General features: G+C 36.2%; 1 protein-coding gene across 2 annotated transcripts in view; it reads right to left on the bottom strand.

The window, feature by feature from the left end:
* Nucleotides 1–3,679: 3,679 nt before the first annotated feature.
* LOC146004528 (uncharacterized) overlaps nucleotides 3,680–24,750 on the bottom strand; it is a 123,450-nt gene continuing 102,379 nt past the window's right edge. For both annotated transcript variants that reach the window (XM_083143412.1, XM_083143411.1), the window contains exon 4: nucleotides 3,680–7,875. In XM_083143412.1, coding sequence (XP_082999538.1) covers nucleotides 5,964–7,875 — 1,912 coding nt within the window. In that variant the 3' untranslated portion in view covers nucleotides 3,680–5,963. The remainder of the gene's footprint in view (nucleotides 7,876–24,750) is intronic.

Below are 24,750 nucleotides of genomic sequence, written 5' to 3'. Positions count from 1 at the left end.
CTAATTACTTTTCTTTTTTAATCTTAAATTAGATAATAACGAAAATTTCCAGGACACCTAATTGACAATGCTTATTTAGCTATGACATTGGTGAACAATGTCACATAGAACACTTGCAGAAATCTTACCTTGTGTTTGCTTTGTGTGTACAAAACGACTGTAACGAAAAAAAGTCCGCTCCCTCCAAAACAGCTTTATGTGCTCTGTCAGCAAACATTCACAGTGGATGGCGGGGGTTGCTTCAGTGCTGCCATCTGTACATATCGTCTGATGGTTCTAAACTACCCCGATAGATGATAGACATATGTAGTTATAAATATCATGGTATTCCACTTTTGCCGACCATTCCACATTCGCCGCCTCTACTCTAATAGTTTGTTAATCGTTAGCAGACTTTCATGTATAAACTGAAGTGCTAATAGAGTATAACTGTGGATTGTAAGAAAAAAATTGAAATAAGTTCACATTCAGTGCCTATTTCAATGTCTTCTTTTAATTTTAGAGTGCCTTTTTAGTGCCTATTTTCGCGTTTTTTCCTAGTGTATACAGTGCCTACTTCAGAGGTTTTTAGTTCCTATAAATCCGCACCCTACTAATGACTCAGTCGGGAAAGTGATCGTGTTCAGCTCCCAGATGCTACGTGAGCATTGCTCGAATACTTAACGCAACCAAAGTGATATTTCATATCATAATGATCATCATTTATGATCGTTAACAGTGGTGCAACAACCACAGGGGGGGCATTGCCCCTACAACCTTGGTCGGAAATGAGTTCTAGGGGGGCAAACGTTGATGGCCAAGTGTACCTGCAGGGGGTAATTACCACCCAGAACTTGATTCATTTGTGTTTCTTAAGTCTACTTTATGCACAGAAAAGCTAATTGAGACTCGGTCTATAGCTTAAAGTGAGTTCCAAACCACCATGAGCCTCCACCGGGTATCGAACCTGGGACCCCTTGATCACAAGGAAACGACGTTATCACTACACCATCGGGGAGGCAAAAAAATTGTAAATAATATAATGCCATGGCGTTCCGTAAAATTATTTGTGCCCTATTAAATTAATATTGATTTCGCAATTTATGTTTGTTCGCTATAATGCATTGTAAATCACCAAACAGAGATATACGACTTGTCTTAATTGATTTTGTTTTAAATGCATGAACAATTGTTTGGAGGAAAGGGAACATGCACATTTAAGATACAATTTATGTAATTTTTGCTGTTGGTTTATTGTGAGATGGATGAATTGGTTCTGTAGTGTATTTAAATAATATATGCTGTATATAATATTTATTAAAGAAACTTTGAATGCGCACACAATTTAGTGCCCACATCACTCCACATTACATATATGTGAAATATGTATCGTGCATGAAAGTTATGATAATGTAAAAAAGAATTATATTTGAAATGCATTTATGAAGCATTTTCTGCATTTCAAAAATAGTTTATGTGCTTGTTTTCCGTTATTAAAGTGAAATTGAACGTGTTAAAAAAAATAATTCAAATCGTTTGATCGAACACAAAAACTTTTGCACAAACTTCTACCCCCTTTTTGCGTAATTTACCAGGATAGTAACGTCTTTGATATTACCACTACTAATAGTAATAATAATGTTTTCCTGGGTTCAAATCTTGGCCTGGGCATGGATGCTTGCAAGTATCCATTTATCATCTTCATCATGCCATCACTAATCCCCATCTTCGCAAAAGTAGCACAAGAAGCGAAGTAAAATAAAGCAAATCAATAATATAATAATAATAATGTTATAATAATATTATTAGTATTAACATTATTATTATTGGTACATTTATCCTGGTACTTGTCCCCCCCCCACCCCCCGACAAAAAATCGTGGTTGCGCCTCTGATCGTTATGCGTTCAAGCATTCTCCATGCAGCACATTTGCTATGGTCAATGCTATATTCTTTCCATAAAAGGAGGACATTTACCGATTTCTAAAAAATCTGCCTGGATGACGGACAGACACCTAAAAAGGAGGACATGTCCGGATAAAAGAGGACGTCTGGTCACCCTATACTTGGTGAACTTCTAACTGTGCTAATTAGTCATTCTTACTTATTCTTATTTCAGTATTCTGAAATACTTCCCAACAACTTGCCAAAATCAGTAAATATTCAGAACTACATTCAAAGTTATGACAAAAAAATTGCCTTTTAAAGGAAAAACATTTTTTGGATGGGCTTTTTTCAGCCTTTCTCCAAACTGCTTGTAATCAATGAAAATACATCAACGTGAAGCAATTTTCTTGTTCCACAGCTTTCATTTGTCTCTCTCTAAAGGAAAGTGACACTCTTTTCTGAATTTAGAATACAACTTTTGACACATAATTCATACAAGCAGCATTTACAAAAAAGGTTGACCTTTTATTCCCAGGGTTGGTTTTTCTCTGTCATTTTCATAATTCTGTAAGCTGCTTAAATGTATCTACATACGCACAATTTTCAGCAAAAAAAAAAAAAAAAAAAAATAGGCTCTACCAGGACTCCAACCCGAGTCTCTGGCATACTATGCCATTGCTCTACCACTGAGATACTGTGCTTGCCTGTCTTTTCCTGATTTTTTGCTGTCGCTGCTTTACCTATGTGGAATCTATCCTCCTTCAAAAATCTGGAATTTTATTAGAAAAGTTTGTTTAGAGCCCACTTTATGCTGAGATAGCCTAATCGAGACTGGACAAACAAATCTGAAATGGAGTCTGAACCAGTACATCTGCACCAGGAATCAAACACTGTAGATAGATTGAACCACTACATCTTCACCAGGGATCAAACACTGCAGATATATAGATAGATTAAAAGACACTATGCCATTGGGTAGGTCTAGATACACACACATCTCTACGGAAAGACAAATTTGTAGGTTCTTGCCTGTTACATGCTGTAAAATTATTTAGCCACACAACTGAAACTGCTAGAAAAATAGATGAGGTGCAAATGGCAAAAATTTCCATTTTTTCCCACCAAAGCAGGCTTTTTATCAGAAAAAGAAATCCACTTTTTAGAAACTCTCTTCAGAAATGTTACCAAAATCTGAGTTGAAATCAAGAAATCTGGTAATGTATGTATTACATGTAATATGTGTGTCTATGCACACAAACGCAGAGCATTTGAAAACTGTATTACACTGGTCAGAAAACAAATTTGACACAAATAATTATTCCATAGGATTCTACCTTCCAAAGCATATACAAATGATCTAGCATAATCTAGAAATGAGAAGTATCTAAACACAAAAAAAAAAAAACAAAAAAAAAAAAAAAAAAAAAAAACTTAACATTGTGAAAAATATTTTTTTGGTTCCCTTCTGAGAGCAGCTTGCAACATTTGTCACAATAATTATGTTGTTATAAATGTAATAAATAGTTACTGAAGAGAAAATTTTCTATAAGTACTAAACGTTAAAAAAGGGCAATGACTTAAATAAAAAGATCTATGCCATTTGGGGTAAAACTACATAAGTATATGTACCTGTACTCTGCAGTAGCACAACCTAAACTTATCCTAGAAGGATATAAAGCAGACATGAACTGACAATGTGACAATCCTGCATACAAAAAGAATTACATATATCAATATTCTGGGGTCAAGGATTCCCAACAACAAAAATATTATATAGGTTCAAATACAATTTTATTGCACATAGTAATCATCCAAATACAGTATTAACAATTTTATAGATAAAAGTTTGTGATTCACCTGGTAAAGGAACTCACTCACTTAATTTGTAGTGCTATCAAGAGCTAGATTACAGACAGTTTACCCTCACAACACAGCGCCAGTAACTTTATCGTGTTGATAAGTCACAAATCAACCAATTCACTATTTTCTAAATTGCAGAATATACTTGACACACACTGAAAAGAAAAAGAAAATGCGATGTCCGTAAAATGGACAAACGTTTTCTTACTTCCAGCTCCATCATTTCACACAAGATTGGAAAGATCTGCTTTAACCCTTAAACGATGGCCTGTCACCTATAGGTGACAAGATGCTTTTGCATGTAGTATCTGACTTTGGGACATACTGCGACTCTTGTTTTTGTTCAGTTATACATTGTTTTTAGTTCTGCATGAATCTTGAGGTATGTGATAAACAACCAGTAAGGTTTAATTTCATTTGGGTTATATTTGGGGGGGCAGCCCTCAGGAAATCTCGTTTCATTTCCTTTTTAATTTTATTATCGTTATTTTCTCAGTTCTGGGATTTGTAATGGAACTTTTACCAAGGGAACAAACGCACTAAAATAATAATTTTGCACATTTACGTCGAGGTGTAATTGCGTGGGGGCCCACTGATTTTCAAATTTCTTAAAAAAAACAACAAGTTTTCCTTTTTCTTGTTCTACCAGATAATGAGAAATTTGTTTTTTACGTCATAGGCTTATAGCCACATCTGTACTGAACAAAACGAGGTTTGTAACTCCAGTGTTCTTAATATGAGTTAGAAAAATTATTTAATGTACGTGCACCGAATTTCAAATTTCCCGCTCAAAAAAAATCGGGTGCTTCACATTGGAAAATAAATCCCTTCCCGGAAAGTATCTCAAATATGTTCGTGGTTATTTTGTACGATAGTGCAAAACATATCGCAATTTTGCACATTTATGTCCTGGCATCGCCGCTTGGAAATCCCCAGATTTTAAAATTTCGTAAAAAAAAAAGTTTTTCTTATTCTTCCTTTTCTACTCAATAACGGAAAATTTTGTTTTTATGTCATAGGCTTATAGCCACATCTGTACTGAACAAAACGAGGTATAATTTGTAAATCCTGCGCTCTTAGTTCCAGATATAAAATGTTATATAAAAGCATGCGGAAATTTAAATTTTCCGCTGAAAACGCCTCGGTCTTTCGTGCGTTTACCAGGAAATCACAGTCTGTCGTCTAAGGGTTAAAGACAAATGCATTTTTCTATGTAGTAACACAGTGAAAAAAATCTATTTTTTTACCCTTCCCTTTCTTTCGTCAGTGTAAGCAGTAATATCAGTGTTTACCTAGCTTGTCATTTGTTTTTCCTGGAGTTTCTTTTTCTTTCGTTACTGAAAATTCGATTTGTTTGTTTACATTAGATGGTCATAAGTTGGTTATATGCACAGATAATAGACTTGTTAGAAGAAATACTCTCTCATTTATACAGCACAAAAAATTTCATTCCTCCGTGTTGTTTACATTAAATCTATTCTCTACAGTAGACTATGTAAACTACTATAAGCTAATGTAATATTCATGTAGATTAGACAATGCATGTTGATGTAATCTTATAGTCTGTGGCACTTCAGTGGTCATTCTCTTCCAGGTCATCGCATCAGCACACAAAGCCACCGTCATAATGCACAATTTGGCTCTCCTGGGTTTGTTCATAAGTTCTGAACCATCTGCTATATTCCATATGCTTAGCCCCTTCATAAGACTATCTCTACCCAAATCTCAAAAAACACCAGAAGAGTAGTAGTTTTGTCACAACTGTTGAGGTCATACAGGTTGTAAAGGCAAGTTTTCAGTAACAACTATATATCTTTTTAGAAGGTTTTCTAAAGTTCCGACAAAAGTTAGACAAGTGATAGACTTCACAAAGAACATGTTAAATAAAAACATCAACATCATTCGCCAAATCTCGTTTCTTCTACATAGAGCTAAAAGCTATCAACAAACCCTCGTAAATGTTTTTTTATGACTACTTGCATAAGGAAAAAAAAAATCCATCAAATCAATTTTCCAATTGCATTTTCAAAGATAAGTTTTTCCATTGTAGGGAATTAGTATCACCAATTCTTTCGTGAATTATCAAATTAATTCAAAACTTAGCACTTAAAGCATGATTTTCTTTTGGTAATAAGGGCATTATGGATGAATTCGCTAGTGAGTTTTCAAATGGACTTTTAACTTTTCAGTTTGATTAAATCTCTTTCTGCATTGAGGGCATTCATATGGGCGAATTCCTTAGTGAATTCTCAAATGGACTTTCAAGTTTCCACTTCGAGTAAATGTCCTTTTGCACCGAGGGCATTCATATGGGCGAATTCCTTTGTGAATTTTCAAATGGGCTTTCAAGTTTTTATTTTGAGTAAATTTATTTTTGCATTGAGGGCATTCATATGGGCGAATTCCTTTGTGAATTTTCAAATGGGCTTTCAAGTTTTTATTTTGAGTAAATTTCTTTTTGCATTGATGGCATTCATATGGGAGAATTCCGTCATGAATTCTCAAATGAGCTTTCAAGTTTCCACTTCGAGTAAATCTCTCTTTGCACTGAGGGCATTTATATGGGCGAATTCCTGCGTGAATTCTCAAATGGGCTTTCAAGTTTCCACTTCGAGTAAATCTCTTTTTGCACTGAGGGCATTCATATTGGCGAATTCCTTCGTGAATTCTCAAATGGACTTTCAAGTATCCACTTGTAGTAAATCTGTTTTTGCACTGAGGGCATTTATATGGGCGAATTCCATTGTGAATCCTCAAATGGACTTTCAAGCTTCCACTTTCAGTAAATCTCTTTTTGCACTGGGGGCATTCATATGGGCGAATTCCTTCGTGAATTCTCAAATGGGCTTTCAAGCTTCCACTTTCAGTAAATCTCTTTTTGCACTGCGGGCATTCATATGGGCGAATTCCTTCGTGAATTCTCAAATGGACTTTCAAGCTTTCACTTCGAGTAAATCTCTTTTTGCACTGGGGGCATTCATATGGGCGAATTCCTTCATGAATTCTCAAATGGGCTTTCAAAGTTCCACTTTGAGAAAATCTCTTTTTGCACTGAGGGCATTCATATGGGCGAATTCCTTCGTGAATTCTCAAATGGACTTTCAAGCTTCCACTTTCAGTAAATCTCTTTTCGCACTGGGGGCATTCATATGGGCGAATTCCTTCATGAATTCTCAAATGGACTTTCAAGCTTCCACTTTCAGTAAATCTCTTTTTGCACTGGGGGCATTCATATGGGCGAATTCCTTCATGAATTCTCAAATGGGCTTTCAAGTTTCCACTTTGAGAAAATTTCTTTTTGCATTGAGGGCATTCATACGGGAGAATTCCTTCATGAATTCTCAAATGGGCTTTCAAGTTTCCACTTCGAGTAAATCTCCTTTTGCACTGAGGGCATTTATATGGGCAAATTCCTTCGTGAATTCTCAAATGGACTTTCAAGCTTCCACTTTCAGTAAATCTCTTTTTGCACTGAAGGCATTCGTATGGGCGAATTCCTTCGTGAATTCTCAAATGGGCTTTCAAAGTTCCACTTTGAGAAAATCTCTTTTTGCACTGAGAGCATTCATATGGGCGAATTCCTTCGTGAATTCTCAAATGGACTTTCAAGCTTCCACTTCGAGTAAATCTCTTTCTGCATTGAGGGCATTCATATGGGCGAATTCCTTCGTGAATTCTCAAATGGACTTTCAAGCTTCCACTTCGAGTAAATATCTTTTTGCACTGGGGGCATTCATATGGGCGAATTCCTTTCTGGCTTATTTTTTTTAATTTTATGTTTTGGATAACTGTTTTCTTGCATTTGTTTCTTTTCAACAAAATTAATTCATTGTGTGTTTTCATATGGCACATTAAATTTACTTTCTCTGTAAATGATATTCCACAATGAGTACAATTGAAAGGACAAATTCTATCCTTGATTTCAGATTTGATATTAACATTTTCTTTTCGACTGAGGATATTCCTGTACTTACCTTTAATTAAAGCAACTGATTTATTGATTGATTTTATATTACAACATACTGGCATGGTTTCAATGGTGTGATGATATTTAATACTTCCACCAACAATTTCACCAGCACACATGATTCCTGATGGTTTCCCACAATTTCTGGTGAAAGCAGGTAATATTAAATTTCCTTCTTTGTTCCTGAAACAAAAAGTTTCAATATGCTGAATTACGAGAAATTATCATCTAACATAGGTTACACTCTTAAATTTATGCTTGCACAAACATGTGTAACAGTATGTACCTACTTGCATATCAAACCACCTACAACCACAGCAGACGCGGTTGGCCTTATAGCGCACAGGATCAGTGAACCCCCAGTAATATACGGCATTTACCTCGAGAATGGACAATAAACAATGTCTTTACCTTTTGACAATTTTTCGCTAAAATTTCTCCACAAGAAGTCATGTATTTGTGTCCGTAACACGGCAAATTCTTTTGCTGAGAAAGAGAAACCGCGAGTCGGCCGCCCTCGTGCAGACCCTCAGCTGAACCCCCAAAGGAGAGCTCCTGCCATAGTAAAGGTTCCAGCGGCAGGCAGAAGCTCGGGGCAGCTACATGGACAAAATAATGGCAGATGATACTGAGAAACCTCGATCTCCAACCAACGGTCATGCGCAGTTCGTGTTCTCTCAGAAGCCGCAGAAGAAGCCAGAAGGCACCGTCCTCGCTGCGAGTGAGACCCAGCTGGTTCCTCCCTTCCAGTGTTGCCCTGTGAGGTTCAAGTTTGAAGCGCATTCGTTACATATTCAATCTTCTCTGTTGAATCATTTTTGTACCAAACTTCTTGGCATAATTGCAAAATTGTGGCAGAGAAGGATAAGTAGAAATGAATGAAAGCTGGAATTAGACACGATGAATTAAAATAAAAGAAATACATTACTAAAATAACTCGTGCATGCATTCAGACTTTTTCCTTAAAGATGGAAACACTTCGGATATGTGAAAGTAAAAGAATGGCACGATCTTAGACAAGAAAGGAAGACGTGACAAACACTGTCGGTGTCAATGTTTCAAGTTTGTAAGTTTTCGAAGTGCTTGGATAGTTGTTACAAAATATTGATGCTCCAAAGGATGTTACGTCATTTGATGCAGTGTAGGTGTTGCTGTCCACGCAGGTAAGAAATGACCGCTAAAATGCATTCAATTAACGGAAACATACCCTCTCGTCTGTTGAAAGAAAATTAGAGATAAAGCGTGTGCTGGTCGACCAACTCCAAATTTGAAGATAGAAAAAAACTGTAACATTCCAATGAAAGGTTCTCAGGTTTCTAGTACGCATATGCCATTGGTTGCCATTTCCCTTTAATAATTGTAGGACCATTGTGATTAGTCGTTTTATAATTGCAGGCATGGATGTCCGGAAGGGGAAAAGGGGCCACACCAGCCTGGAAAATTAATGTTAACCTAAAACTATTTATTACACACATATAATTTCATTTCAGTCACAGTAATTTATGATGATTATTATAAAGACGTTGCAGGGACTGAAGGAGTGTTTTTTGAGAGAACAGTACTATTACAAGGAAAAATGTGCCTCGTTTGTCCCACCTAGAGAAAAATGATCTTGCTTCCCATCCCTGGAACAAATCCTGAGGACGTCCATGATGCCCATAAATCCAGAAATTTCTTTCATAGATGCACAATTTATTGTACTTAGTTTTAGTCCTAAATTTATACGCACACCTCTACTCTACTATGAAACCTCATCCTATGAAAAAATTATGTACCAATATTTTAAGCCCCCCCCCCATCCCTTCGTTTCCCGAAGAAAGTCTATTTGCGGAAAATGAATGTGTGTCATCATATGACTTCGGTGAACCCCCAGGAAAATAATGCACGAGCCGCACCTGAACCACAGCCACATGTGTCTTCTATGTATTACTACTCCTTGGCAATTTTCTCTTTACTGTACCATTCTACAGCAGCTGCACATACTCTGGGTCATTCTCTGACTTTTCTATCATTTATATTCAAGCTGAGAAATTATTATAATTCAAAAGATAGGGAGGAAATTTTACTGGGATTTTTCATATACAGGGAGTTTAAAATAAAGGGACATTGCATGTCAAAGAGGCCCTGAACCTCAGTAATTAAATGCAATGCTCTAACTTTATGCTATATTGTGAGTGAATAATCCAAAATTGTCATTTTGTAAAAATTCAAGTATTATCCATAATTAAATTAAAAGGTAGAAGTTATTTTCCATACAATTAGATTATTTAAACTTTTAAATTTACTACTGTTTTGTACTGTATCTTACCTGTGACACAAAGAACAATACATTTCTCCTTTATTGTTGTTTCTTCTAAACTCCACTAGAATAATCAAAGGCCATTTATATTCTCTCTCTCTGTCTCAAATAATTTATTTTTCATAATTTGACAATTCAGATAAATGAAAATAATTTCTTAAAAAGTGAAAAGGCAGTGTTTCATCTTTCCCACCTATGACAATAAATTGTTCACTTGTAGCAACAAATCTGGGAAAGTATTTTAAGGGTAGTTTTGTTGAATCAACAGTACAAGTTTCATATTTCATAGGACAGAAACTGTAAGAAAAATGTTGTTTAACTATCAGAAGATTAGTTAGTTTAACATCAAAAATGTAGTCTGCATGCCTCACCTATGAGAATGGGATGAATTAATGAAAAAAATGCCTTTTCCTATTTTATTTATTTATTTATTTATTGTCTTTCTTGTTATCGTTATAATATTATTATTTCAACTGATACTTTGGGATTTCTAAGTTTCTGTTATTAGAACCCTCTGCCATGAACCATAACTGTAAACTCAATTTTCGATGCATCAATGCTTGTATCTTATATATACAAGTGTATAAGTGGGTCAACAGCAGACAAGAAGAAGAAGGTAGTGGTTCGTTAAAAAGTTCTCCGATTTTGTTACGTTTTTTAGACCGGATACAGACTACGGGAACATTATAAAGTAAAAGCGAGTGCAACGTGAAGGCTAAGTGAAAGAACTAGTAGTGTTACTCTGCCGAAATTATTAGAATTTTACAGAGGAATTTTAAAACTGACATGCTCTTCTTCAAAGCAAAATAATGCACATTTACAAAGGAGAAACAGTGCATCACCTCCTACCGAACAGTACTTTACCTCTTGAATCTTAATAGTGCGACACTGTTGTCAGGTAGTGTACTGAACTCATGAATCGCCAAATAGAAAATTGCACAGACAGTAACAAATAGTGTCTTCTGCGTTTTGTAAAATTATTACATTTTTTGTGAAAAAAGTTGGGAAAAAAATCATGAGGGACTGCAGAAATTGCTACCAGCTAAAAGCACAACTGCAAAAAATTAAGACTGAACTTGATTCAAAAAATATAATCATTGAACTCTTGAAAGCTGATTTAAAAACAATGGCACCCAAAGAAAATCAGAATATTTATGCAAGCTGCAGGAATAACTACAAAGGGACATGGAGTGAAATTACAAGATATGGCACAATATGTAGTTCACGTCCACAAGGAGGTCTACCACAAATAGCTTCCATAAAGGAAAGCTTCACACCCAACCCGACAGTAACTCACCAGAATTCCTTTGCTATACACTACAACCCCGTGATAGCAGAAGATGATATACAACCAACAAAGGTACTCAAGACCAACATAAATCTTAGTCGACACAACAATATGTGTAGTGCCGAAAGCAAGAATACACAGAGTAATGTCACTCAAGCTACAAGTATCAAATCCGATGAGAAGAACATTAATTATACCAAAAAACATAGTCATAGCCTCAGGGAAAGCAGCACTAAAAAGATAAGCATACCACAAAACAAGCCACAAAAGGAAAATGAGATATAGTCACCAAAAATTCACATATATGGTGACAGTTAACGTCACGGACTAGCTCCAATTTTGTAAAAAAAAGAGAAACCAGGTGCTACATCAGAAAATGTACTAGAAAGTGTCGAAAAAGCGTGTACAATATTAGGACATAATGATGAGATAATAATAATAATCACTGGCACCAATGATGTATCAAAAAATGAAGGTTCCAAAGTAAATAGATCACTACAAAACAACCTAAAAAAAATTATTGCTACCAATGTTGTTGTAGCCACTATCCCACACAGGTATGATGTGATGGAAAATTCCTGTGTGAACAAAGAAGTACAAACTGTAAATAGTAGAATAACAAAATTGTGTAAAGGGTTTGCAAATGTAACAGTTCTTGAAGTCCATACTATTGCCAGAGACATGTATACCAGACATGGACTTCATTTTAGCAAAAAGCGTAAGGAATACTTGAGTGATAGAATAATATAAAATGTAAACCAGAAAAATGATAAATGCAGTGAACCCATTGCACTTACTTGGAAATTTGACCTATATACTATCAGATCAAATGATAAGGGTGAGAGAACTTACTTGGAAATTTGACCTACATACTATCAGATCAAATGATAAGGGTGAGAGAGGAATGTCAGGGGAATATAATGAAGCTGATAAAAACAAAGAGTAAAAATGGGAAAGGGGTATACAAGCAGTGATCGTCTACACGAAATGTACGATTTCAGAGTAGATTCAGTGGGTATTTTTTTATGGTAAATACTTCTGATAAAATTACCAAGGTCAGTGATACTAAAGCAATGATCAGCATAAATCTAAGCCATGAAAAATGTAAAAATCAAATCCACATCGAACACCTACTCATCATCTATAGACAGTACTAAAACACCAAGATTCAAAATTGCAAATAATGTAGATAGTCAAAACAAATTCGAACATATCCACCAAAATCTCTCAAACCTCTGCACCTATCACACTGGAAACTAAGGAAACAAATTTTAAGAAAACACATTCAGGCTCTAACCACAGACATAAAAATATGCAAAATCAAATGACTAGAGTGCGTGTCAAATCTCTTGCATATGGCGATAGCCAATAGCAGCGCACTGCAGCGGTGCCATGTAGAAATCTCACATGGAAAAGAGACAGCGTGATTGAGCAAAATGCCTTGTCATGGAGAGCACGGAACATTAGATAATATAACATACCTGTATATTAAACTTAATGGGAGAAAAGAACATACCTGATTATGCCAGAGGGACTGCCAGAGAGGGGCTCCTCGTCACTCCAACAAGTGCCGTCGTTGACCTCATCGTCACTGACCACACTACTTTCGCCCTCTGTGTCGTCGTTCAAATTTATTATAATTGGGTCCAAAATTTCGTCCCGATGTATCAAAATCGTTTTCCTGTAATTGTTGTGCATGTTTAACACAAGCGGCCCATTGTTCTTGTGTTACACTGTCAAGTTCTTCGTTAACAAGTTAACAACACATTTTAATGTGTGGTTCTGTTTTACCCATGTCTCGTCAAGGTAAAAGGTTGGTCTCGAATCACCAGACACTCGAATTTCGTGCATTGTATGAAGGAATTTTACCCTTGACTTAACTATGTTACTTCTCTCCATCAGAAATTTACGACTGTCGTTGGTTATCCTGTACTTGAAGCCTAATTGTTTCAATATTCTCAAGGTGGAAGTTGTAGTGCCTTTGTAAGATATTTTATCCCGTAAAGAGTACGTTATCTTTTTGGCAGTAGGAAATTCACCACGATCGTAAAATTCAAAGACGGTTCTACGAACTACTTCTTTCAAAGTCATCTAAGTTTGTCATTCTTTGCAGAACTATAATGTGCTTTCTAGGTGATTGAAACATTCGAGCTGGCCCCGATCCACATTGTTTTGCCCCCGAACATATCCGAGAAATGATAGCTTGATTTACACCACACGCCTGAGCTGTTAGAGCCTGGCACTTCTTACGTTATACAAATACGTTTATAGTAACATTGCTTCTACAGAGGGAACGGTATAAGCTACAATCACGCTTGTTTTTCGAACATACTCGCAAATTCATTATCTTTCCATCTGTTGAACTACTGAAGCTTGAAATTATCTATTTATATCCAGACACACAATTTAGTAGCGAGGTGAAACAGGTTCTGAACTAGGCAACGCCGCATGTCTGTGATTCGGTGGTGCTGTTCAGTCATTCAAGGCCATATGCAGAAGATTTGACGTGCACTCTAATAACTTTTCTGACAATTATGCCCAATAATGTACAATCTGCCACCAACAAAGTAGATCTCATACAATTATGTTTACATGAAATTCAACCTGACATACTGACATTAACTGAATTTGGTGAATCTCAATTTTATACCCTAGAGGGATATAGCTTGGTGTCAAAATTTACCAGGGTGGAACATAAAAGTAGAGGCATTGCCATATATACAAAAGCGAGCCTTTCAAGGACTAAACAGATCACGTGGCTTAAACCATTATGCATTGAAATGGTATTCAAAGCAGCTGGAATTGAAATCAACATAAATAATCACATTTACACAATAATAACCTTATATAGATCCCCAAGTTGTAATATCAATGATTTTCTCTCAAAATTAGATGTTGTATTACAAACGCTAATATTGCCAAATTGCAATCATCATTCTAGGTGACATAAATATTGATCTTCTTCAAAAGAATACAAAAAGTAAAGAGCATAAGATCTTCTTAAATTTCATGGTCTAAATCAAATTGTAAAAAAAAACACCAGGATAACACTCACTACTGAAACTCTTATACGGCATATTAGCATCAACTTTCCTTTTGACGTGATAAAAACAGAAGTGATTCACAACTTAATATCAGACCACACAGCACAACTCATGTAAGTAAAGTTGCGCATAAACCATAATATAACAAATATATATGCAATAGAATGTAGAAATATGAATGAAGAAAATATCAAGTATTTATCTTATCTTCTAAAAAAAAGAAGATTGGACAGAAGTGTACCAATCAGACGCTACGAAAAAATTTGGGAGAATCTTATAAATACACTCATATACTACCTAAATAGTGTATGTCCCATTAAATATATATATTTAAATAAAAAGAGCAAAGCTTGGATTACAAACAAAATTGTGCAGAAAAAATGAACTGAAAAGCATCCACAACAAATCCATAGCTACCGAAGAGAAAATTTATAATGATATATATATATATATATATATATGTTATTTGCTTTATTTTACTTCGCTTTTTGTGCCACTTTTAGCTAATTTGCGAAAATGGAGATGAGTGATGACATGATGAATGGACACCCACAAACATCCACGCCCAGGCTGGGATTTGAACCTGGGACCCCTAGCATCATAGTGTGATGTGCTACTTAATTAAATCTGAGAAAGCTCACCATTTATCACAAAAAATGAAAAGTAATAGCAATAAGTCTAAAATCATATGGGATATACTGAACAAGCGAAGAGGGAAAGATAACAAAAAAGCTAAAGAAAATATCTCACTAGCTATAAATGGTACCAACATAAAAGACCCACAAACTGTAGCAACAATATTCAATAACACTCTTCTGAATGATAACCCAAACACTAGATTGCAAACTAAATAAGATAAAAATTTGGGCCGATACAGAAATAGCATTCAAAACTCTATCACTCTAGATGAAATAAGTATTATCGACCTAGAAAAAACTATAAATTCCCTAAATAACAAGAAATCATGTGACATTGATGGTTGGTCTAACCAACTAATAAAAAAGTGTACACACTCTCTACTTCTGCCTCTGCAATTTGCTATAAATTCATCAAAAAGGAATGGCATATTCCAAAAGATCTTAAAAAAGTGTGTCATAAAACCAATATACAAAAAAGGGCCTAAAACAGACCCCTTAAATTGCAGACCAATAGCATTACATCACTGTCCTCGAAAGCACTAGAAAAAATAATCTGCAATAAAATTCATGATTTTTGCTCCAAATTTAGTATTATAAATCAATATCAATATTTTTTTCAAAAAGAAAAATCAACAAATTCAGCAACTGTACAATTTATACAAATAATTACAATTACAAATAATTATAATGAAATTCCAAGCACGGTTTTTCTAGATCTGTCTAAAGCATTTTAACTCTCTCAACCACAACACACTTAGGCATAAACTGCATAGTCTAGGCATTCGAGGTGGCACATTTAACCTAATTAAGTCATTTCTTTCTGAACGAATACAATCCACTCAAGTTGAGCACATAAATAATACATCTATCAAACCTTTTACTTCAGTTTTAAATCGTCAAAGATAGGTGTCCCTCAAGGATATATACTTGGTCCACTATTATTCATCCTTTACATCAATGACATACCGAAGAACAACATGACTCAAACTATCACCTATGCAGATGACACTAACATAATATGTAGGACAAAAACAAAAGAACAATTAGAAATCCAAAATTGCATCTCGATTAATCAAATAACCCAGTACTTAAACCCTAATAGCCTAATGTGAACCATCAAAAAACAAATTTCATGATTTTTAACCCTGGCAACAAGAAGAACTTTGATAGATAACTTGACGGTCTACTTAGATGAAAATGAAATAGAGTATGTTAACCAGGTAAAATTTCTAGGATTGATCATCGATGATAAACTAAATTGGGCATGTCATACTGACTATATCTCAGATAAACTCACCAAAAACCTATAGCTGTTGAAAATTCTTTCACAGTATCATATCAAGGAAATCATCATGAATACATATTATGGTCTTATCTATCCTCACTTAGAGTACTGTATTACAGCTTGGGGAGGAGCAGCTGACGTACATACAAAAAGAGTATTTACACTACAAAAAAGGCCTGCTAGAGTTATATGCAAAATACCATCCAGATCCACATGCAGAATTGTCTTTTGTGAAAACAAAATTTTGACTTTATATTCACTGTATGTTTACAAATCTATTATTTCCATACTAAATGATGAGACACAAGTTAGAAGTCAACACATCCATGGACATAACACTAGACAAAGGAAAAACTTTAATGTTCAGACAAACAGACTGACTCTGACACACAGAGTTTTACACCACATTCTGCAGGTGTAAAATTTTACAACAAACTTCCTTCCTGGCTAAAAAATATCACTTCTTTTAAGAAAAAAATGCAGTTAATCAAGCAATATCTCACAGAAAGAGCATTGTATGACATAAATGAATTTTAAAATAGATTGGGCACAACTGTCAATTATGTATTTAAAAGAAATCTAGTAATCTCATAGAGATTAGTGTTTATAAATACTATCACATAAATTTAAGGAATAATGTATCCAACTTAAGAAAAATAAATCATGCATACACTATATATTTTTATTATGGTTGGTTGATTTGTTGTTTTAAGTCCACTTTATGCACAGTAAGGCTAATCGGGACTGGACCTATGGTTTAAAGTGGGATCCGAACCACTTGTGCCTCCACTGAGTATCGAACCTGGGACCCCTTGATTACAAGACAACAACGCTACCACTGCACCATCAGGGAGGCTATTTTTATTATGGGCATATCTGTATATCATTGTTTTTAATACTGTAAACTTTCAATTAATGTAAATTTGTGTATCACATATGTGCATTATGTAAACATCTTTGATGTTTTTATACTGTAATATCTCTTATACTATATCTTATCTATATTTACATGTATCTGATATCCATACCTATGGAAAAAGGGGTCGACAAATAATAAAGATTATTATTATGACTTCTGTTTTTGATGACGAGCAAACAAGCTAAACCTTGCACACGTGAGTGAGATTTTGGCAAGGTGAATTTGCAGCTTGTTCGATGCTCAAATGGCAACACATAGCATTCTGCTGGGTGCTAAAAACACATAAACATGCTTCTCGAGAGTAATTATTATGAAAGTGAACAATGGAATTGTACAAAACAAAGTGTCCTATTTCCTTACATTATCAGTGGGACTTCTCCTTCCATACAAACATTCACAGTATATACAAGTATTGTGAAAGTGACAACACATAGTTACCATTATTGCTGGCGAAAACGATATCAAAAATTAAGTTTGTGTAAGAGGAATTGACTACATTGTACCTGCATCTGATTTAGCTAATCTGATATTAAAACAGAAACACACTATTGGTAAGAACGTCTGAAAGTTTCCATGTGAGGGAGATCCAGCAAGTGAATTCACACTGCATCCATATGTAGCACTTGTGATCGGAGCCTGATGCACATATATATGCATGTATATACACGATGTGAATCTGTGCACCTCTTGCTTCTCAACTGAAAATGTGGTAACCCCACGAAATATCAAACTATTTATTTTCGTGTGGTAAGTGTTTGCTGTCTCCATCATTTGGCACAAAAGGTGAAGTAAAATAAAGCAAATCAATCAACCTTACAATACATAAAATAACGGGTGTCCCACTAGCTTTCGAACCCGAAAAAAATGTTATAATTTCCGAACAAACATACATAGGAAAATGAAATTCACAATACACGTACCTTGTTTCATGATGAACACGAGGCAGGGTTGAACATAAACGCACGCGTCAAAACAAAGACGGTAGGTGGCACCAGGGGAAGTGGTGCGTGTGGGTTAGTGTGACGTGCAAGTCCCTGCATTGCGAGGATGGATCGGTACACCGTTCCAGAACGCGTGTTCTTTGTAAAGAAATATTGGATATCGGGATCGTATCAGACCGTTCAACGTGAATTTGGACGCGGTAAAGGACCATTGAAGGTGAGAGTTTGGTGGGCAATTTCCCAACAGCGTATCATTGGACCCATCTTCTTTGAAGATACAGTAAACACACAAGTTTACTTACTCTTCAGTGCATTTGTGAATCAGCTGGATGATGAATAACTGCGTCGCGGTTATTTCCAACAAGACGGAGCGACATGCATACTTCCAAAGTGTCCATGGCAGAAATTGAGTCCTTTTTTGGTGACAGAATCATCTCCAAAGGATTGTGGCCACCAAGATCCCCAGATTTGACACCTCCGGATTTTTTTTGTATGGGGTTTCCTGAAAGGTTGTGTCTACAGAAACAAACGACGATCACTGCAAGAGTTGCGAAACAACAACGAGAATGCGATTCACGAGATCATACCTGAGACTCTACATCGGACTTTTCACAATATGGAACGCCATGTATAAACATATCTGGACGTCCAGGGAAGACAATTGCAGCACCTGCTGTGACGATCATGTATTCAGCATGAAACAAGGTACGTGTATTGTGAATTTCATTTTCCTATGTATGTTTGTTCGGAAATTATAACGTTTTTTTCGGGTTCGAAAGCTAGTGGGACACCCTGTATTATTGTTTCATTCAAGAATAATTAAGACTTTCAACTCTCAGTTATTCTCATAAGATGTTATATTCATTTAGTTTCTTCTACAAAAGTTGCTTCATGTCTTCTACCATCCTACCAAATTTCATGAAAATCTGAAATGGTCAGTTTGAAAAGTTGTTTTTTTTTTTTTTTTTTTTTTTTTTTTTTGGTGAAGATTTGGCACAGAATGACCATATGCATGTACATAAACCTCGTTTCAAGAATATTGATTAATAAGCAGAGCAAATTCCACTAATTTTATTTCATAGCCTTTCAGAATATACTTTACCTTAAACTTCAATTTTAAAAAAATGGCATGATAACTGCTTTGCCTTATAATGATAATGCAAATTTAGTAATCTGAGATGACATACAAAAAATCAACATTATAAACAATACAATAGTTTTTTCTCGATTGTCAGTGGAGGAATCTTTGTGACAACTTTTTAAATTGAATATACATATATTTATGAACTTTAGAAAAAAGTTTCAGAGTGGTATGACAATTTGACTTCGAGATACAACTATTTCTGTTAAGCACTGCAGGCTCTCACCATGGCCTCAGCATTGACTGATCCATGCAAAATTAGGAAATTTTGCCTCCTGTTTCTCAGGAATTATGAGGGCTACAGAAGAAAAATTGTTCATGGGTTCATACCTTGGTAGTATTAACGAATACACCAAGTTTCATTAAAATCTGAATGGTGGGTGTCATTGCCTGGGGTTCTTGTTTTAAGTTCATTTTATGCACAGAAAGGCTAATTGGAACTAGACCTACAGTTTAAAGAGAGATCCGAACCACTATGTGCCTCTACCGGGTATCGAGCCTGGGACACCTTGATTACAAGGTGACGACGCTACCACTGAGCCATGGAAGAGGAGCAATCATTACCCGGTGGGATTTAAAATGGAATCAGTCTGATACAAGTTTCATGAAATTAAACACTTAAATTCATGGTGTTTTATTTCATAGCACATACCTCCATATTATATTTACCTGTGCAGGTGAAAATTTGAAGTAGTTTACCCATTCGTTAAAACCAGCATATGCTACTTTTATACAGAGTTATAATATGAAGTACTGTGAAGAATATTGAATAACTATATATGTCTCAGAGAATATTAGATAATTCTGAACATTCATTTTAATAATATTCACCAGGGATTTTCAAAGTTTTTGCTGTTGCAGTTCCCCTCAGATGCCAAAATCTGCATTCACCATGCACCTACCATCAACAATAATAGATAAATGCATGTTATGTGACCATAAAAAAACAACACAAAATCTCTTCATGTGTTAATGTACGCGTACGCATACAAGTAATGAAAACATAATGATAAATACAGATGATGCAATTTTCTTTAATGTTCATAAGCTGAGAGATAAATACAGAGTAAGAAAACCAGGATATCAGGCATATTGCAATGTTTAGCTGAGTCAGTGAGTTGTATGAGCTTGGTTGGTGGCACACATTATAACTAATCTGGGTATATATTTGGAAATGACAAGGATCATCTCAGTCTGAATATTTACTCTTGAGTTTTATTTGGACTTGATCACAGTCATGGTCGAACGTCCAGTTTCACGAAGATATAAAGTCACAGAAGGAAGCATAATGTGTAAGGCCTTATTATTGTTTAACTATGGACAGTGGCGGCTGGCAGCTAGTATGATGGGTAGTGCCAACGTGATCAAGAAATTGAAAAATTTTCGCTAGCATATGTCATAGAAATCTAATGAAAGAGGTAATTTTAATGGAACTTTGTTTACTAAAATTGCAGACAAAAATTCAGAGTTCCTAAGATTGGTTTATTTTACTTCACATTTGTACTACTTTTGGCTAATCGCAAAGATAAGGATGAGTGAACACTCACAAAGAGCACCGATACCCAGGCCGAGATTTGAACCTGCAATCCCTGGTGTCGAAGCATGCTGTGCGGAGGTTGGCCAGAATTTCTAAGCAACAAATGCGACTATTAAAATTTCGACGCCTGTCATCTTTACCATTTTTTTGATATTTTTAAATAGAATTGATGTTTAAATCTGGCATGGGACAGCCAAGTTGTTTAACTTTTAATTTAATATCATATAGTTCCTTGAAAAACGGTGTATGTAATAGTGCTCTAATCTGACTCATCTTTACTAACTACCCTTCCTTTCACACACCATCGGACATTTTCACTTCACTAAAAAAAAAGCACTGGACAATTACACACACCGAGTCGATCGGTATTCTCGCCTTGCTTTGTTTATAATTTGCAACCCCAGCAGGGCAGACGGTACATCAACGATCGGTGTTACTAACAACTGAAATATGATTATCTGCTACATGAACTGTAGATCTACAATTTTTAGAATTCAATGCAAGAAATTGAATTATATCTCCAAGTGAAATTCTTATACTGATAGATTTTCCGTGTGATTTTTTACGAATATTAAAGTAAAAAATCCCCAGGTGATGCGAATTCCCTTTGATATTTAGGCAATTCTTTTGTACTTACATTAATTGTCTTCAATGTTGTCAACGTCAGTTGCAACACATGAGTGTCTGTGCGTGAGAGCAAGGGATATATCTTTTCTTAAGGAAGATTGCAATAACAAAAAAGTCTGGATGGTTCTTTAGATGCATCTATCTAAATGGTTATATAAATTTAGGGAAGATATTACGTTCATTCTTGCCAAGTATGCAGGAAAGCAGGGACCTGTAACGTAACGCAATTCATTGGTATTTGTCACCGTTCCGCGTTATTTCCGTACCGGGTTCCACATACCGGCCCAAGTGCCGTGGACAATTCCAAGAAAAATACCAGAACCACTTGGTAAGGCGAACAGTAACGCTTCTACTGTACCATTCTGTTTGTATCCGATAGAGCTTCGGGGATGACAGCTTCGGGTACACAGAGTGGAACGTTATTATACCCATACCAGAAAGCATGGAACTTATTCCTTCTCTGAATGCCGGTTCTGTTATGGTACGTACCTCTCCTTAGAATCATACCGGTACAAAATCATGATTGTATACCTGAAGTTTGGGATCGGGTTCAATTGTAACAAAACCTATTTTCAACAAATCAAATGGTTATTGAATGGATCAGAAAATATATGAGTCACGTAACTCTTCATTTTAAAACTTTCATTGTCGAATACTTGAACAATCGGCTATTACTGGAGGTTGTAGGCAATATATATATAAAAATATGGAATCCTGAGATTTGTTATTAATAATCTTACTTTATATAACCAATACACGTAATTAAAGGGTACAAGGTGATGCCAATATATTGTAAAATAATTCTTTTCAAGCAAGATATTGAAAGTTCGACATGATAGTTTATAGTAATTAGAACATTATCAATTAATATCAGGAAAAAAGGGGAAGTTAATGTACGCCATATTGAGAAATGTTACCTACTAAGTAACAGATCTTAAATTCGGTTTGACCTATACTAATTAGGGCATTGCCAATCAAAATGATTTTGGTAAAACTGGAAATTAGACTCCATATTGAAAAGTGAAATTTGGTTTTGTGGTAGCTTTTGCTAATTAGTGCATGTTAAATCAACATGATTGTGGAAAACCTGAAGTTGATGAACGCCAGTAGTACAAGTGGCCGGGTTCAAGGACCGAAAATGAGGCTCGGTGAGGCTCGCCTTAATGGATTTCTCTCGTAAGGCATGAGCCTCATTTTCTCGCAGTGTTGCCAGCTCACCCCAAGAATATTTCACCATGTGATATTTTACAGGCGAAGCTAACCTACAAATGGGAGTTGGCAACACTGGCAACATCAATTGCGGTTTAGTGTTGCCAACTCACCTCAAGAATATTTCACCATGTGATATTTTACAGGCGAAGCTAACCTACAGAGTAGTACAAGTGGCCGGGTTCAAGGACCGAAAATGGGGCTCGGTGGGGCTCGCAGTGTTGCCAACCCCCTACTCGAAAAAATCACCAAGGTTTTTGTTTTTGGGTATAACCTAACCTCAAGCAAGGAGTTGGCAACGCTTGAGGCTTTTCTCGCAGTGTTGCCAACTCACCCCAAGAATATTTCACCATGTGATATTTTACAAGCGAAGCTAACCTACGAATGGGAGTTGGCAACACTGATTAGTGGGGGTGCACGGGTTCTGCAACATCAATTGGCGTTCAGTGTTGCCAACTCACCTCAAGAATATTTCACCATGTGATATTTTACAGGCGAAGCTAACCTACAAATGGGAGTTGGCAATACTGGCAACATTAATTGGCGATCAGTGTTGCCAACTCACCTCAAGAATATTTCAACATGTGATATTTGACAGGCGAAGCTAACCTACGAATGGGAGTTGGCAACACTGACTAGTGGAGGTAGCCGGGTTCACCAGCATCAATTGGCGATCAGTGTTGCCAACTCACCCCAAGAATATTTCACCATGTGATATTTTACAAGCGAAGCTAACCTACGAATGGGAGTTAGCAACACTAGCAACATCAATTGCGGTTCAGTGTTGCCAACTCACCCCAAGAATATTTCACTATGCGATATTTGACAGGCGAAGCTAACCTACGAATAAGAGTTAGCAACACTGATTAGTGTAATCAGCTCAGTTGAGCGCCATCAATTGGCGATCAGTGTTGCCAACTTACCCCAAGAATATTTCACCATATGATATTTTACAAGCAAAGATAACCTACGAATGGGAGTTGACAACATTGACTAGTGGAGGTGCACGGGTTGAGCGCCATCAATTGCGGTTCAGTGTTGCCAACTTACCCCAAGAATATTCCACCATGTGGTATTTTACAGACGAAGCTAACCTACAAATGGGAGTTGGCAACACTGACTAGTGTAATCAACCCGGTTCTGCGCCATCAATTGCGGTTGCCAACTCACCCCAAGAATATTTTACCATGTGATATTTTATTTCCAAGTCCCGGGGACACCAATGTATATCGTGATTTTTGTAAACCTCTCTCGGGAACGATGTGCCACACACACGCGCGCGCACACGTACTTCTTTTTTATTTCCGTATTGTGACTCAAGCAAACAAACAAATGGAGAATGTGTGTGTTATAAAAACTAAAGTTGCATGCTTTTTTTTCTAGTGTGTGTTTGTGCTTGATGTTCGACAGTATCTGAAACGATAAAAAAAGAATTTTATTGTTAATTTTCTCGTGTAAAAAACAACAAATTTTTTTTTGTGCAAATTTTCTGATTTGTCTCTCGTGCTATAGTGCAAAAAAGATATTGTAACTGATAACTAATGAAATTGACATTTGTAACTGATCTGAACTAGTAAAATTCGTATTGTACTATTGTAACTGATTGTGCTAGTACAAAAAATTTCTTATTTGTGCAAGAAAAAGATGTTAAACCTGTTAAAACTGCTCTGTGACCCTCTCGTTCTTCACGTCGTGGACGAAGGACTTCTCTGCAATCAGGATGACGCTGCACACGGTATCATCGGGCAGCGCGTCGTGGAACTCGCAGACGATCTTGATGTTGGTGCGATCGTTGACCACCACCTGCTTCCTCTTCGTCGTGTTGATGACGAACATCGGCCTGCGGATTTTGAATTCGCTGGGCGTGTAGTACACGTCCACGTTTCCCTCGGTCACGCGCTTGTAAGCCGTGTAAGCTTCGTAAAGTTTGAGGTAATCGTTTTTGGTCATGTCGAGGTTGTAATTCTCGCGCGGGAACACTTCGTTCCTACCATTCTTGAGATAAATGTTCTTGATCTTGCAGTCGTCGAACTTGCTGGAATCTTTTTCCTGGTTGTTATTGCGCCCGGTCTGAAAGAGCACTACGACGAAATCTGGCATGTCGAACTGTATGTTGTTGAACTGAGTCGT

The sequence above is a fragment of the Lepisma saccharinum genome, chromosome 21 (genome assembly GCF_977018435.1).
Source record: "Lepisma saccharinum chromosome 21, izLepSacc3.1, whole genome shotgun sequence".
Classification (NCBI taxonomy): Eukaryota; Metazoa; Arthropoda; class Insecta; order Zygentoma; family Lepismatidae; genus Lepisma; species Lepisma saccharinum.
This window is presented reverse-complemented; position numbering and strand designations above follow the sequence as displayed.